The sequence below is a fragment of the Chiloscyllium plagiosum genome, chromosome 32, assembly GCF_004010195.1.
Source record: "Chiloscyllium plagiosum isolate BGI_BamShark_2017 chromosome 32, ASM401019v2, whole genome shotgun sequence".
Classification (NCBI taxonomy): domain Eukaryota; kingdom Metazoa; phylum Chordata; class Chondrichthyes; order Orectolobiformes; family Hemiscylliidae; genus Chiloscyllium; species Chiloscyllium plagiosum.
Window position 1 is genome coordinate 3646030 of NC_057741.1, and position 18215 is coordinate 3664244.

General features: G+C 40.3%; 1 protein-coding gene across 1 annotated transcript in view; it reads left to right on the top strand.

Annotated features, from left to right (window-relative positions):
* exosc9 (exosome component 9) overlaps window positions 1-18215 on the top strand; it is a 65531-nt gene that overhangs the window by 28026 nt on the left and 19290 nt on the right. The window contains exons 6-7 of the mRNA XM_043674027.1: window positions 12912-12994; window positions 16384-16516. Coding sequence (XP_043529962.1) covers window positions 12912-12994; window positions 16384-16516 — 216 coding nt within the window. The remainder of the gene's footprint in view (window positions 1-12911; window positions 12995-16383; window positions 16517-18215) is intronic.

Sequence of the window (18215 nt, forward strand, 5' to 3'; positions counted from 1 at the left end):
ATGCTGCCTGACCTGCTGTGCTTTTCCAGCACCACTCTAATCTAGACCCCCATTGCATTTCTAAGGGTAGATCTTCCCTCATGTACCGGATTAATTTGCTGCCTGACCTGCTGTGCTTTTCCAGCACCACTCTAATCTAGACCCCCATTGCATTTCTAAGGGTAGATCTTCCCTCATGTACCGGATTAATTTTTTAAGAGGTGACTGGAATAGAGGAGTGTCTATGGGTGTATTTGGTTTATTTGGACTCCCAGAATGTGTTTAATCAAGTTTTCCATCAGAAACTGTTCGCTAAATTTGACACCCTTGGAATTCAAGGCAAATTATTGACCTGTTTACAAGATTGACAAGCGTTTGGAGAAAGAGGTCAAGAATAATGAGCAGGTATTTTACTTCGAAGGATGTGGTTAGTGTCACTAAATTTTCATTGGATGCGTAGGCTGGGACGGAAGTAAGAGGGCAGGCCTGGATGGTAGTGACTTTAGCAAATTGAAACTTTGAAAAGGAAGTCAAGAAGCAGCAAGTCAACTGAAAATGCAGATGAATAAAGCATCAGCTTTTTGAGTGGAGGTACAAAAAATATGAAGGATCAACAATCAATATGAGGAAGAGATTGCTTTACAGTGAGCAGTTGGTTTTGGTGTTAGTCAGAACAGCACCTAGAGATTCATAACAGCCTTTAAACTATCTCTGTTTCTGCCTCTACAGATGCTGTCAAACCTGAGTTTCTCCAGCATTCTCTGTTTGAATCATCATAACCCACTCCTCCACTGCTGCTGTTTCAATGATGAGTGCCATCTTCTGATCAAAAATTGTCTGAGCTAACATGCCTATGTCCTGTGAATGTATTTTAAACTAATATATTTAATAGAAAATATTCCAGTCAGTCAGGTTGGCAACACTTATGAAGGCATAAATGAATACGTTGGCATGGATTTTACAGCCCACCCAGAGGCAAGTAGGTTGGCAGGCAATTGTGTAAAGTAGGCTGCTTGCACTATCGATGTGTGCCTGCTACTGGCCTGCTAGCCCTTACCCCACAGCAACTGAATGTGCAGCAGGGCAAGTGTTGGATGGGACACTTGCTTGTTGCCCAATTCTAGCCCTTAGTGGTCAGTCAGAGGTAGATTTGCCTCCAAATTCCACAACAGAATGTGGAATACCTACCATTAACATACAATCTAGATTGTTAACTCTGTTCTCCCTCTACTGACCTGCTGAATATTTCCAGCATTTTCTGTTTTTATTTTACATTTCCAGTATCTGAAGTTTGTTTTTGTCTTTTTCCTTATCTCCTTTCTTCATCATTTTGAAAAAGCTTATGCTGGTTTTCAGTATTAGAATTGCCTCATAATTGCAAGTCTATATTTGTCCTTTCTAAATGTGCCAGCTTTACATAATGTCTTTCTTGTCGCAATTAAACTAGAACTTTCTATCCTAGCATGCAGGAATGCATAGGACTGAAAAATGTCATTTCCCTATGATTGATAGGATTGAGAATGTGATGATCCTCTGACCCTGGAGGGCTTGACTATTAGAGTCATACAGCATTGAAACAAACCTTATGCCTCACCTGTCTATGTTGACCAACACCGACCAAACTACACTATCCTATTTAGTGGCACTTGATCCATAGCCAACTATGCCCTGGCATTTGAAGTGCTCGTCCAGAAATATTCTTAAATATTGTGATAGTGTATGCCTCCTCCACCACCCTGCAAGGCATAATGTGCCATATTCTACCGCTCCTTTGGTGGAAAGCAGATTCTCACATCTCCTCTAACCTACTTATTTCTCACCCTAAACCTGCGCCCTCTGGTTTTAGACGCATCTGCCATGAGAAAACAATTTACACAGTTACCTTGTCTGTGCTTCTCATAACTTTGTATACCTTAATCGGATCTCCCCCACCCCATCCTTAGACTCCTGTGCTTCAACGAAAACAAACCCATTTCCCGACTCAGGCGACTGACTGTGTGGAGTTTGCACGTTCTCCCCGTGTCTGCGTGGGTTTTGTCTGTGCTTCTCATAACTTTGTATACCTTAATCGGATCTCCCCCACCCCATCCTTAGACTCCTGTGCTTCAACGAAAACAAACCCAGCCCATCCAGTCAGTCCTCATATCTGATACTTTCCCAGCCAATATTCTGGTGAATTTCATCTGAGGCCTAACCAATATTGCATAAAGTTGTAACAAGACTACCGTGCTCCTATATTCTTTACCCTGGCTAATGAAAGCAAGCATCCCACGTGTCTTTTTCATCACACTGTCTACCTGTGCTGACACCTTCAGGGATATATGGGCTGTGTTCCTCAGTACTTCCCAGGAATCTACCTTTCATTTTATATAACCTTCTTTTATTAGACCTTCCAAAAAGCATCACCTACATTTATCAGAACTAAATTCCATCTGCCATTGCTCAGCCCAATTAAATTCACTTTTTCTGCCCACCTAAAAGGTGCTATATGATGGTAGCAATGGTTTACGAGAGCTGAAGCATCAAAGATTTAGAGTATTAAGACTTTGTATATGACTGTTCCTGAGGAAGACTTCAGTTCGCGACTCTTGGTCTATTAGAAGGGACTGGGGCAGAGTGAATGGAGAGGTTTGGGGAAAATGATAGGATGTGATGGGAAGAATCTAAAACAATAAGGTATCCAAGTCGAAAAAGCACATTCTTAAATTATGGGGGTGAATTATGAATTTTCATATACTGAAAACGTGAGAAGATGATAACGAAGAGTTGCATTTGAGGGGAACATGTGATAGTTTGAGGTTGATGCTAATGCATGTACTGTTCACGACTGTCAGCCTAAAATGGGTCCCCATTGGTATACTGTCCAGAAGGATTAAATAATGGGAAAAGGCCATGATAGGACAAGCAGGGAGGTCTGCAGGAGTGGAACAGTACAAAGATTAGTTACATTTCCAAGAGGAAGGACAAGAGGTGAGATCTATGTATTTGTAAAAGGAGTGCAAGGAACCAGAACAAGAAAACATAGGTAGAGTTCAAGTGATGATTCGGAGGATATATTTAGGGAGAAGAAAAGATCAAAGATAGTGGTTTAGGAAATTTAATAGGCAATCTGACTGGAGTAATCCAGAAAGACCACAATAGGAGAGGTCACAGCCTGATGAGGTGACAGAAAAGCAAGAGAAGTGCCAAACTCTTTTGGCAATAGGCATAAGCAGAAGTCACTGTAATTACGAGTGCTTATAACTGCCAATAGATTTGAAGATAAAGCCAAAAGAGCAGCTAAAGAGCAAGAGTTATACAACTAGAAAGGATTAATAGTATATTTGGAGGTTGCTGATTAAAGGTGTTCAGTATCTTCTCTATCACAGAGATGTATCTGTTTAGAAACAGTTTTACTAATTAGGACGCATAACGTCAGTGCTAGTTTCATAACCAGAGGTTTGAGGAATGCCTGAACAATAAGGCATAATGCCTGAACCATTTACAGCAGGAAAAGTGATTTTTATTTTAATCGTTTTTGGCTGTTTTCACTACTCATTAATAGAGGTATCAGTCCATAGTTATAAAAGCAGCTTTCCCACAGAATAAGCTGTTTTGGAGATGTTTACTCTAGCTTCTGAAGGAAGCATGCATCATCAAAGGTAAACTCTCAAAGTTGAATAATTTGTAGATTGAAAAGCAGTTCCTGAATATGATACTTTTTAATAAGGGCAGTTCTGTTTAAAATTGGGCTTTGCATAGGAGGAGCGTTCTACAAAGGTTTATTATTCTCATGGCAGAAAAGATTTTAGGGCATCTTTATGATGTGTGTAGACAATACTTTTATGGCTTGTCACTAATGCATTTAAAGAATGTTATTGATCAAATTGGGTAGGAATTTAAATTGGGCTCCTACTGCTTTTGAATGCAAAGATTTGGAGATAAAGCAAATGTGCCACATGTGATTTAACATCAACATCATTACTTGGAGAGTGTCAATTGCACCATTATAGTTTGTGCTAAGTCCAAAAAGACATTGATGCCTTCAAAGATGAAATGGAGCAGCTTCAAAGCCTTGTTGAATACCTCAATTGGTTAGGCTTGGAGACAAGACTGGATCCGTGCTTTAATATGTTGGAGCATAATCTTATGATGAGAAATCTGAAGATTGAAGACATCTTGAGGGTGGACCAAACGTTTTCTTAAATTAAAAGACAAATATATAGTGAAATTCTCAGGTTTCAGAAATACCATAACTAAAAAGAACAAATCAATTTTAAAGGCTAATTTCAATGATTTGAGTTTTCCAGTGCAGTTATTTCATATGGAATATTATGAAAGAGAATGGATAAAGTTGAATTTTGTCTTTGGAAGCCAAAACTGCTAGCAGTGCAATGAAGAACACTGGTTGCTGAAACTCTTGTACTCATTAATATAGTGAACATTGTGTTGTATTTATCCAAGATCTTGGTATATGAAGGGCTCCAAAGGCATCATATGTATAGAATGTTACATATATCATTCAAGAGGATTGATGATCTATATTCCACAAAGTGTGCAATTGAGTAAAAGTTTGAGAGTAGTATAGCAATTCTGGAGCAAATATTGGAGAGGAAAAAAGTATCCAGACTGAGATTGATTAAAAACAACTGGTCAATCATTGAACTGTTTTTTTTACCAAAGTGAAAGCCTCTGGTGAAAACCTGTTGAAGGTTCTGAAAGAAAGAACCTCCTAACGTAAACCTTGGGATGTGAATTTTAGTTTGTGGGCATCTAACTGTTTTCATTTGGCCATTTTCTTTCGAAAAAGTGAATCTGACACTGATGTGAATATTGGCTTCTTGAAATAAATCAGACATGCTCCCAAGATGAGAGATGTTGATGTTTTGGGTATATATTTAAGGGCTGGTTTTCCCCAATGAAGGGAGTGAGTTAGGAAGGAGAGAAAGCAATCGAGGCTTTGTATTGAGCTATGAGGTTCAGATAAACGGTTTTGGAAGATGGACCAACTCCTGCTTCATTAAAGTTGAGTGCTTTTTTTTTATGAATATTTTTATTGAAACAAAAAGATTTTAGGTTTTTTTACAAAATTAAAGAACTAGTACAAAATAGTATGACAACTTTTATAATAACAAGGTAGCTTAAATTACATTCAATTAATTTACTACACTAAGGGCAATCTCATCACAGCCCCCCAACACTGGGAGGAGTAGTGAGTAGACCTGTATTTGTACGGGATTCTTCTTCCCAGGGGCCCCCAAACTGACGGGCACAGTCCCCACGGCTGGACAAAGGCCCTGGATAATATAGCCGATATGTCTACATCGATATAATTTTAAAAGGGCTGCCATGTCCTGTGAAGCAATTCCGTTTCCTGGTGCACCGTACTTGTAAGGAAGTCCAGTGGGATGTGTTCTTTGACTATCCTATGCCAACTCTAGCGTCCTGGGGGATTTTCTGACATCCAGCTCATTAAAATGTTCTTCCTCGCACCAAAAGAAAGGATATTAAACAATCTTTTTCCATGTGCATCCAGGGAGGTAAAATTTGGAAGATCCAGAAGGAGGGACGCCAGATCCAACCCAATCTCAGTTCCCAAAACCTTTGCCAAAGCACTCTGTCATCTCAATATCTGTGAATCTTGTGGCATGACCACAAGCAATGAGTAGGAGTACCAACCTCCATTTTGCACTTGGGACACATTGTGGACACTCCTGTCTTGAACTTCGCAAGCCGTTCTGGTGCCAGGTGGGCCATATGAAGTACCTTCAGTTGAGCAGCCTGAGTCGTGTTACAAATAGAGATCTTTCTAACATTTTCCCAGATGTCCTCCCACATCTCTAAGGAGATTTCCACCCCTAATTCTTGAATCCAGGTTTTACATAGCCACTCCATGTCCTTTGCCAAATTTCTGCCAAGCACGTGATAAAGAGTACTAACTGAGGGGGCACCCGCTGACCAGAGCACTTTCCTCTCCATGTCTGACTTGTAAGGATTGACCATCAATGTGGTCTTTTTTTTGTATGAATTCTCTAACTTGGAAGTAACAAAAGAGATCCTTTCTAGGTAGCTTGAACTTCCGACTCAGCTGTTCGAAGGGCATCATGATCTCCCCATCAAATAGATCTCCCAAACAGGAGATTCCACTGGACTCCCAAAGCTTAAAGCCAGAGTTTGTCAAACCCAGCTGAAATCCCAACGTTCCCACTATAGGAGTGAAGGGGGAGGTTTTTGGTAAATTATCCTCGCCCTGCCGCATCATTCTCCATGCTTTAACTGTGTTTAGGACAATCGGGTTTTTACAATGATCCATGAAAGTTTTCATCTTGTCCATAAACAACAAGTTAATGAGGGGAATTTTGTCTGGGGGGGCCCTCAATGTCTAACCAAATGGATCGCGGATCGCAACAGGCCCATTCAGCCATATAGGATAATGAGGAACTCAGTTGGTACTTCCTAAAGTCTGGAAAATCTAACCCCCCCCCCTTTCTTGTGAAAGCTGCAATTTATCTAGCTTAATAAGAGGCTGTCAATGATGCCAAATAAAAGATCCAAGCCAGCTGTAAAGTGTTTGCCTTGGCAGCATCAAAGGGAGCATTCTCATGGGATATACTAAGCAAGGAAGATCATTCATCTTCACCAAAGCTATTCTGCCCAACCAAGATTATCAGAGGATCCTCCCAGCGTCGAAAGTCCTGCCTAATTGTCTCTCATAGCTGCATGTAATTGGCTTTATATAATTGATCGAATACAGGGGTAATAAAAATGCCTAAGTACAGAAAACCTCCCTGTGACCACCAAAAGGGGAAACTGGTTCCATCTCCAAAGTTGGACGTACTGGTAAGACCCCCCCACAGGCATGGCCTCTGATTTCATAAAATTGATTTTTTTTATCCTGAAACCAAACCAAATAGATTGATCACTTGTATTAAGCAGGGCACAGATGTCACTGGATCAGCTAAAAAGAGGACATCATCCACATAAAGAGTAATTTTATGCCAGCCTGACCCTACCTCTGGGGCAGTTATATTGGGATCCGTCTGAATGGCTTCAGCCAGTGGCTCGATCACCAATGTAAGTAATAGTGGCGAAAGAGGGCACCCTTGACAGCTGTCACTGCTGACACTAAAACTGTCTGACCTTGTGTCATTAGTTAGCACTGTTGCTTTCCGGTTACTATACAGCACTGCCACCCATTTGGTAAAAACCTGTCCAAGACCAAACCATGTAAAAGAGGTACGGCTCTCCACCCGATCAAATGCTTTCTCTGCATCTAGGGAGACTACCAAACCCGGTATTGCTTTTTGCTGACATACTTGAACCATATTTAATACTCTTCTAATATTGTTGGTAGGCCTACGACCTTTAACAAAATCCCTCTGGTCCTCCTTTACAATAAAAAGCAATACCCTTTCCAGCCTTATGGCCAGCATTTTCGGCAGGATTTTAAAATCACATTCAGTAATGATACAGGCCTGTACGAAGCGTAATCCTCTGGTGCTTTCCCTTTCTTGAGGATAAGAGAGATGTTTGCTTCTCTGAGAGGATGGAAGGCAGCCCTGACTGAACGAGTAATTATACATATCCAAGGGTGGGCCGGCCAGCTTGTCTATAAACTCTTTATAAAACTCACTTTGAAATCCATGTGGCCCGGGCACTTTACCACTCCTGGAGCAGCCTCACTGCCTTCTGTACTTTCTGCATTGTCAAAAAGGACACCTGCTCTGAGGTTACACGTGAAAGGTCCAGGGCCCTAAAAAAAGGCCTCCATCTTCCTCATTCTATCTTCACAGCCCTCTGACTGATACAGCTCGAAATAAAACTTCCTAAATGCTGCATTAATCTTTTTAGCAATACAAGTCAGAGTACCAGCACTCTCTCTAATGGATGTAATAGATTGGGGAGATTTCTTCTTTCTGGTCAAGTACCTGGCTTATCACCGTACTCAAATAATCTCTCTTTCGCAAGAGATTTCACTGCTTGGGTAAGTGCAGCATTCAAAGTGGCCCTAAGGGCTGTAATCCACTGTAATTTAGTTATGGACAGCCTGTCAAAGTATGCTACTTCAGCCACCTTGAGGCGAGCCTTGAGCAGACATTGCTGTTCTCCCCTCTGTCTTTTCCGGGTCACAGAGTAAGAAATAATCTGATCCTGGGAGTGGGCCTTGGCAGTCTCCCACATCACCGATGGGTTGCTGGCTGTACCTGAAATGATATCCCAAAAAATTTTAAACTCCTGCAAAAAATATTCTATAAACTTACTATCTTTCAGGAGGAAAGGGTCCATACACCAATGTCAGGAATCCCCTTCACTACCTCTGGTCTTAACCTCCATATGCACTGCCGCATGATCAGAAATGGCTTGTTCCCTATTCTGCAGGACAGTGCCGAGTTCAAGAAGGCAGCGGGGACAAAAACCATGTCAGTTCTGGTATGGCACTTACATGGATTAGAATAAAAGGTGAAATCCCTACCTTCGGGGTGAAGACATCTCCATACATCCACCAACCCCAACTCCCTGTTCAAGTCCACCAACTGCCTAGATTGTGGAGATATACCCAGAAGACCCCAACGCATCCTGTCCACCTCTGGGTCTATAAAATGGTTGAAGTGACCCCCTATAATTGTATGGCGTGCCCCAAGGGCCATCAATCTGGAGAACTCATCCGTTACAAATTTAAAGGGATGTGCCGGGGGGCAGTATACATCCAGAATCCCTTGCTCCTCTCCATGTATTAACGCTTTAAGTATTGTGATTCGCATGCACTTATCCTTTATTTGGCCTAGCATTTGAAATGGGAGGTTCTTCAGGGTGAGAATAGTCACTTTTTGAGTTAAAAGATGCGAAAAACACCTTGCCGAATCCTCCCTGTTGCAACTTCAAATGCTCCTTATCGGTTAAGTGTGTCCCTTGTATTAAGGCTACATCGATCTTCTCTTTTTCAAGGCTTGACAGTATCTTCTTTCTCTTGATTGGTGTGTGACTTCCCTTAACATTCCAGGTACACCATTTAAATGAATGGCTAGCCATGATCGTCCGAAACAATCCAAGATCCCCCAGGAGGAAGAACCCCACTCAGCGTGCCAAATGAGAACCATAAACAGTTCGCACAGGTTTAAAAAAGCAACTTCTAAAACTACTAAATCAAAACTACTAACAACTACTTCTACAACATAACAACATAAAAACATAACTGAAAGGAAACTTTTCCCCCTTGTTCGGGCGGGCTCATACCACCCATTAATCCCACCACGACTCCTTCTAGCTGGAACCATGCTCCCACCCCAGACACCACCAAGTAAGAAAAACAAACACCAGTATCTTATGACTAAAAAGTGCATACCCAACCCGTCCCTTCCATACTGTAACCCTAGGCACACCTGGCAGAACGACAACATAAAAAACAAATTATATAAAATTGTAATCCTGACATATATTAAAAGGGAAACCAAGATCACCCCCCCCCCCCCCCAACAACCAGGTAAACCAGGCAAGTTACAGACAAAAGGGGCAGAATAAAATAATTGTCCGTATAATTCAGGCCAGTCAGTCTATTTTGGAACATCCAAGAAGTCCTTTGCCTTTTCCAGCGAATCAAAGTTGAACACCGACCCTCTGTGGCTGAAATGCAGTATCGCCAGATATCTCACGGAATACTGAATATTCGGGTCCCTCAGCCGTTTGTTTACCTCCCCAAAGGCATTCTGCTTGTGAATCACTACCGTGGAGAAGTCCTGAAAATGCATAATTTTTTATCCTTTATACACCATAGCCTAGGGATCTTTCCCTAATGCTCTAGAGGCTTCGAGCATTATTTGCTTGTCTCTATAATGTTGGAGTCACACTAGAACTGGGCAGGGGCGCTGGTCTGAAGCGAGCTCTGTGATCCTTTCCCCTTTGTCATTTCTAAACTGCACCAAACTGTTCAGAACTGATGCAAAATCGGCCTAAGGGTCAGGAAAAAAACTGCTTTCTGAAATGGACCAGACCAAACCCCATCAACATAGGAGAGAGCCTAAAATCTAACTTTTATCAAATTTAAAGGCAAGTGTGAGGCACTGTGTTCCTGATGGAATTTGATTCGTCAAACTACTAGGGTTTAAACATAACGCACTTTAATCCTACAACACAGTTAAAACACAAACAAAAAAAATTGGCATAACTTTAACTCTATTGAAATACTAAACAACATATAGTATTTAACTACTAATTATCAACTGTTCCTTTATAGCAGCATCCCATAGACATACTCTTGGCAAAGGCAAATTCAGCAAAACGGATTTTTCTTTCACATGCTATCTCCAGTCCAAGAGAAAGGGACACCAAAAGAAACAATCTAGCAATAGGGAACTTTTAGCTGCAGCAGAGTTAGCTCTATTAGCAGTTTCAAAAAGCCAACTCCCAAAATCCACGACGCCAATTGAAAACAAAATTAAAATGCTGATCTGTGTGAGCCTGACTCCACCCACTCATGCTGCTTTTATCTAATTTAAGAAAAAACATTCAGGGAGCTCAAAGTTATGTTCCGGTATCACTGGAACATCTTTCAACAAGAGAAACAGCTCAAAACAAATCCTTCTGAAAGGCACATCAGCATCACTGTTCATAATATTTTTAGAATAGCATGTCAAGCAGCCAACTAGGAAAATGACAATATTTTAAATCTGATATAATCCAGTGGAACAGGGGTAATTAATAACCAGAAATAAAAGACTCTGGAGAAGAATATTGGTTAATATGATAGTTTGATATTTAATTGGAGTAATTTAATTAATTCTGAAACACCGGTTCAGAATCTGATCCAGTAAACTATATAGATATGTAGGGTGTGATGGCTAAAGTAGATTAGGGGAAATAACTGCAAGACTAGACTTGGGTGCAGTGGCAATTGACAATACTTTAGGAAATGATTGATTAGAAGATAGCAAATACAGTCTTGTTATTCATGAATGGGGGAGAGAGAAAATGGGAATGACTGGCGAGTTGGTCTGATATTGGTAGTTGGAAAAACTCTAAATCGTTTACGATAACAACAGGACACTTGGCAAGGTGTAGTATGAAAGGATAGAGTGAACACAGATTTATGGAAGGGAGATCACATTTGACAAGTTTTTGAGAGATACTTGAGGTTGTAACTAGTAGGATGATAAAGGGGAAGCATTGGTAGTATTAAACTTGGTTAATTGGTCTGCGATTTTGGTCCAGGTGTTAGTGGCACACAATAAGTTGGATACTATTCCACTGAATTGTGCTTACGGAGAGACCCATGGGTCAGTGTCCCTCTTAAGGTGGGCAATCTGTCGACAAACTCCAAGAATCCCTTTGGAACAGCTCACCAAACCATTCTGCCCATTGTACCCACAGGTTTTCTTTTGAGGGATTATTTATACCTCTTCTTTACTGTGCACCATACCTGTTTTTCACCCATTTTCATTTTTTTTTATTATTTCACTATTCTGTCCAAAGCTCTACTTGATATACACTGCCTCTGGGACTCAATCCCAACGCTACAATTAAACAAAACATTGACTTCTCTGGCGTATTATTTCCAACACCTTTATTAATTTTGGTTTCTGGAGTAGAGAGGCATTTTTGTGATCTTGATAAGCATACAAGTGTCAGACTCTGAAGGACAGTCACATTGGCATAATTTCTGTCTCAGGAGGTGCTGCCAGATCTGCTGACTTTCTCCAGCATTCTCTGAGGTTTTTCTCAGTGCTTCAGGACATGATTTTGAACTTGGGGAACCTTTGGCTTGCATGCTCCTGCCAAATCATTTTTTACACAGGGTCACACAGCAATGTTGTGCACTTAGCCTGGCTGCATCTTATGGCCCTTAGCTTCATTTCTTGGTGCTCACTTAACTTGAAATTAAGTGGTGACTGCCAGCCTTGCATAGATTTTTGGCCAGAGGGCAGGAAGGGTTAGTAATCGTGGAGGATGATGTTGGTGCAATTAATCGAGTGGAGATGCTGGCTGCAATATTGATGTTGGTGGGACCGGTATCGTCGGTAAAATGTCGTGACAGAGATAATATGAGTTAATGGAAGAAGATGCAGAGTGTAGAAGATCATTTGATCTCTTTCCTGCATTGTTTTGCATTCTGTCTGAACTTGGAAACCACACTTATCTAGTCTGTGTCTAGACTGGCTGTGTTTGGTGTTTTGACCTTCTCTGGTGATCTGTTTCAAAAAAATGGTGATCCTCTTGACCATCCTGTCTACCAGAACTTCCAGTTCCCTATTTCGAATGTGGACTGACAGCTTCTTTTACTGAGACATTTTGGTTTCTTTTGAGGATAGTGTGCGATATAGTTCCTGACCCCCAATATTCAAATTGGGCTTTAACCGTGCCACCAGTAGCCTGTATGTCCCAGAAGATTCTGTCAGCAGTGGGAATTTAACTGCTCCTGGAACATGAGAAGAATTGAATGAGGCAGGTTGCATAATTACTAAGGCAAGGAACTGGAGATGGCCTGAGAAAAGTCATGCTAGTAGATCTACCATGAAGCTCATTGAAAATACAGCCTTAAAATAGGAATCAGCCCATGGTTTTGGTTTCCAAGACTGACTACCATTCAAATTAACTGGTTTGGGAGGAAGGGAAATTTTTATTTTTGCCCTTTCAAGAAACTGACTGTGTTGATATGGCTGCCCACTGGTACCTACAAACACAGTCTAAAATTTTCCTAAAACTCACCCAGACCTGCTGAATTTCTTCAACACTTCAAGTTCCAGTTTTTATCTCTCTTTAAACAGATTGAAATTGTATCTCTGTATGTGAAAGACGTTACCTAGTGATGTAGCACAAATAAAGAAACCCGAATCATTTCATTGAGAGTCTGAGTATTTCTTGTTGTTTGTTGTGAGAACCTGTTGTACTAACTCATTATTTTGAATTTGAATAATTTTCAGCATCAAAGAATATGCTTCTAACAGTGTTTTTATCTCTAGTACAGTCCAGAGGAACGTGATCCAATTCCATTGAGCATACATCACATGCCCATTGCGGTCAGCTTTGCCTTCTTCCAGCAAGGGTATGTACAGCATTGCTGCTTTTTTGTGCTGCTTTATCTCACGTGTGAAAAATTTATAACATTTTTTCTCCTTGTGGATCAAAAAATATTTATTTTAATCTTTAGTGTCATAGAGATGCTTTGATCCAACCTGTCCATGCTAACCAGATATCCCAACCCAATCTAGTCCCACCTGCCAGCACCCGGCCCATATCCCTCCAAACCCTTCCTGTTCATATACCCATTCAAATGCCTTTTTAAATGTTGCAATTGTATCAGCCTTCACCACTTCCTCTGGCAGCTCATTCCATTCACATACCACCCTCTGCGTGAAAAAGTTGCCCCTGAGGTCTCTTTTATATCTTTCCCCTCTCGCCCTAAATCTATGCCCTCTAGTTCTGGACTCCCCGACCCCAGGAAAAAGACTCTGTCTATTTATCCTATCAATGCCCTTCATAATTTTGCAAACCTCTATAAGGTCACCCCTCAGCCTCCGACGCTCCATGAAAAACAGCCCCAGCCTGTTCAGCCTCTCCCTATAGCTCAAATCCTCCATCCCAGGCAACATCCTTGTAAATCTTTTCTGAACCCTTTCAAGTTTCACAATGTCTTTCTGATAGGAAGGAGACAGAATTGCACACAATATTCCAACAGTGGCCTAACCTATGTCCTGTACAGCTGCAACATGTCCTCCCAACGCTGTACTCAATACTCTGACCAATAAAGGAAAGCATACCAAACGCCGCCTTCACTATCCTATCTACTTGCGACTCCACTTTCAAGGAGCTATGAACCTGCACTCCAAAGTCTCTTTGTTCAACAACACTCCCTAGGAACTTACCATTAAGTGTACGTCCTGCTAAGATTTGCCTTCCCCAAAATGCAGCACCTCACATTTATCTGAATTAAAGTCCATTTGCCACTTCTCAGCCCGTTGGCCCATCTGATCAAGATCCTGTTGTAATCTGAGGCAACCTTCTTTGCTGTCCACTACACCTCCAATTTTGGTGTCATCTGCAAATGTACTAACTATACTTCTTATGCTCACATCCAAATCATTTTATTAAAATGACAAAAAGTAGAGGACCCAGCACCGATCCTTGTGGCACTCCACTGGTCACAGGCCTCCAGTCTGAAAAACAACCCTCCACCACCACCCTCTGTCTTCTACCTTTTGAGCCAGTTCTCCCTGTATTCCATGAGCTCTAACCTTGCTAATCAGTCTCCCATGGGGAATCTTGTCGAACGCCTTACTGAAGTCCGTATAAATTACATCTACCACTGCCCTCATCCATCCTCTTTGTTACTTCTTCAAAAACTCAATCAAGTTTAATATAAATTAATAGCTGTACACCAGCTTTTGCAGTAAAATGTTATTGTAACTTCAATAGGGGAGCAGCAAATAGCCTTAATTTTTAGAAAAATGCTAACTCTTGAATAGGATTTCTGCTGACTTCACAGGATGTGAGTTAGTTTTGTTCTTTCAACCATTTGTAGAAAGCGTGGCAGCAGCTACAGAACCAATTAGATGAGGGTTCCACCTATTAGTGCTAACGTTTGTACACTAGGAACAAGAGCAGGTCATTTAGCCCTTTGATTCTGCTCCATCTTTCAAAGCGACCATGGCTGATCAGCGACCAAACTCCACATATCTCCTTTTGTTACATAGTTGTGGTTAACAACATCGAACAATCTTGGACTTAATTAGCAATTGATTAAGCATGAGGCCTTTTGTGGAAGATAATTGCAAACTTTACCACCCTTTCCATAGAAATTCTTTCCTAATTTCATTTTTGAAAAATCTGGCTATAATATTTAGACTGCCCCCCCCCCCCCCCCATATCACTCCTCAGCCAGCGTAATTGTTTTCTCAGAATCTATCCTATCTGTTTCCCTTAGTGTCTTGAAAACTTCAAACAAATGCCCCTTTAATCTTCTAAATCCTAGGGAAACATAATCCTACTTTGTATAACCTCCTTAAAATTTAACGTTTGAAATCTGGGTATCCTTCAGGTAAGCATACACTGCACTTTTTCCCCCAGGATTAGTTATTCTTCCTAAGGCACACGGCACAGAATAAACACAGGTTTGATCTAGCCAGGGCTGAAACATAACTTCTGCCACCTTGTATTCAGGTCCTTTCGTCATAAAGGCCAACATTCCATCAGTTTTATTTTCTGTGCCTGTTAAGGACATTTTTATTGATCTTTGGAATGTTTCTTAGGATAGCCACTGTTTCTAACTTTTTCGCAGTTTATAAAGTAGCCTGTCTGTCCATTTTTTAAGTGGATGATTTCATGTTTGATGTTGAAATCTGTTCATTGTTCACTTGATCAATTAATATCACTTCATAATTTTATGCTTCCATTTCCATGACTTGGATAAGAAAATTTGGATAATGGCTTTCTATCAAATCATCTTGGTCATTAAAATATACAGTGAATAATTGAAGCCTCAACATACCTACATCTAACATGTTAGAAGTCACATTCTGTTTATTAGAATGTCTGTTCTGTTTCCTACTGCTTAACCAATTAACCAAGTAAATAAAAAGCTTGTCCTCTGTCTGTGAGCTACATTTGGAGCTAAGTTTTGTTTTGATGGACCTTCTGGAATTTCTGTAATTAACATATGTAGAAATTCCTCTATCCACAACTTTAGTCACCTTTTCGAAAAAATCAGGTCAATTGTAAACCAGTTGTTATTGCAAGCTGCAATCTTTGGCTTTGCTACTTTGCCACAATCAAAAATGTATAAAAGTAATAGGAATCTCTGCGTTTTGTAGCATTGCTTGCTTTGATTTACCTTGAATGATGAACTTGTGAAAATCCAATTTCTTTCTTTGTTTAAAGAAGGTAATTGTAACCTGAGATACAATGAGAATAGATAATTTGTCGCAGATTTTTCTCTTTCATGCTTGAACATAAATTGTGACCAAGTGATGATTGAATGAACTCAAGCAGGGAGGATCTGGTTTGTATACCACAGCTGTTCAATGTTTCTCCTGTTGATTTTAAATGGGTAGAAAATCTGGTGCTTCAGGCATGATTCTTATGGTCAAACTACATTTTAGATTTAAATGCTTAAGAGGAAATTTGTTCCTTTTTTATATCCTAAAAACTCTTTCATCCAAAACTATTGGATATTTGAGATAAAGTATTAAACTAAAGATCTAAGGGATTCTGTAGACATGAAAATGATGATAAAATAGCCAGAAAGTCTCACGTTTTCTTTGTTTGTGTCATTAAAAACTGATATAAATATTTAAGTCAATGCAGGAGGTACTTTTTTTACACAAGACTTTGGAATATACTTCTGTAGGAAAGAAATCAAAAGGACATGAGAATATGCTAAGTATGGGATTAGGACCCTTCCTTCTGTATCTTGTAAGTAGTTTTTATTTTATATAGAACCTACCTATTGGTAGATCCAATCGAACATGAGGAACGAGTCATGGATGGACTTCTAGTAATTGCCATGAACAAACACCGTGAGCTATGCACTATTCAGTCCAGTGGTGGTATAATGCTTCTAAAAGATCAGGTCAGTAGTCAGCACATGTGTGCACTTTTATTTTCTTAAACTGACATGCTGGCATTGTACAGCGGACAATCAGCACCTGAAATGGAAAAGATCAGATTAACATTATTTATCTTCAGATTTTAAAAATTTGATCTGTAAAGTTAATAATCTCCTTTCTTTTGTGATGTTAAAGATTTCTGTTCTTTCTCAAATGTTGAAGTGCTGTATGTTTTGAGCATATTATTTATCTTTCAATTATTAAAGAGATGCTGCGTTATTAGAGGAGTTTAGGAATAGGTGGAGGTCACTTAGCCTACCAAGCCTGCCTTACTAATCTAGATCATGGCTGGTCATCTCCACAATGCACATTTTCTGTGCCATCGCCATATTCCTTAAAGTTATTAGTCTCCAGAAATCTTAGGATATCTTGAACCAGATCAAGGATTGAATTTCCAAGGCTTGTGGGCTATATTTATAATCCAGTGGAGATAGTGAGGTCTGCAGATGCTGGAGATCAGAGTTGAGAGTGTGCTGCTGGAAAAGCACAGTAGGTCAGGCAGCATCCGAGGAGCAGGAAAATCGGCGTTTTGGGCCGGAGCCCTTCATGAGGAATTCCGAATTGCTAATCCAACTGCCATATTCTGGCCCATTCACTTAGTCTGTCCAAGTCCATGTGAAACGTCCGTGGACCCTCCTCACAATCTACATTCCCTCCCAGCGTGGTGTCAGCAGCAAATTTAGAACTATTATACTTGGTCCTCAAATCTAGATTGCTTATCTAGATTGTGAACAGTTATAGACTTAGCCCTTGTACCCCACAAGTAACAGTCTGCAGTCCTGAGAATGATGCTGCCTTTGGGATGTTAGGCTGTTCAGATGAGTCTAAAGAATCCTAGTTGACATTCTTTACTCAGCCAAACTCAATGGAAATAAATTAAATGACCATTTGTTTGAGGAACCTTACACAGTTGACTGCATTTTTAAAACTAATCCAACTATTATTAACTGTTTTGGGAGTCCTGAGGTTTTGGAAGATGCTTCATAGATGTAAACTGTTATTACGTTAGAAGCAATTTCATGCGAAAATTGTTTCCAATTGCCTTAAAATTGTTAAAAATCTTGGAGTGCAATTCCCAACATTGGTTATACTTTTTTTTGCATTGAGTTTACGCTGTCACATTATTACTATTGTATTCTCTTTATTTTTTTTTAAAGACTTATAAAGATCCATTTCTCCCCTCTCTTTGCATAGGATTATTTTGTTTAGATACAAATTTCTCAGAAATACTGTCCCATTGTCTAACATAACTTCCATTTATGTTAACATAACAATAATGGAATGGACATCCTAATATTGAAGACTAGAATCATAGAATCCTTACAACGTGGAAAGAGACCATTCGAATGTGTGTTGACCCTCTGAAGAGCATCCCACACAAACTCAACACCCCCACCCATTCCTGTAACCGCATATATACCATGCCCAATCCACCTCTTTTGGACTGTTGGAGGAAACCACAGCACCTGGCAGAAACCTGCCCAGACATGGGCAGACTGTGCAAACTCCATACACCGTTTCCCAAGATTGGAATCAAACTGCTAACTACTGTGCTGCCCATTTCCATTTGAACGATTATAGACAGCTTTTTAATTGAAAGGTTGTTGTCTATTAGGCAAAAAGGGATGAGTTACAGGCTATTTCTAAAAGTTATGCACCAAA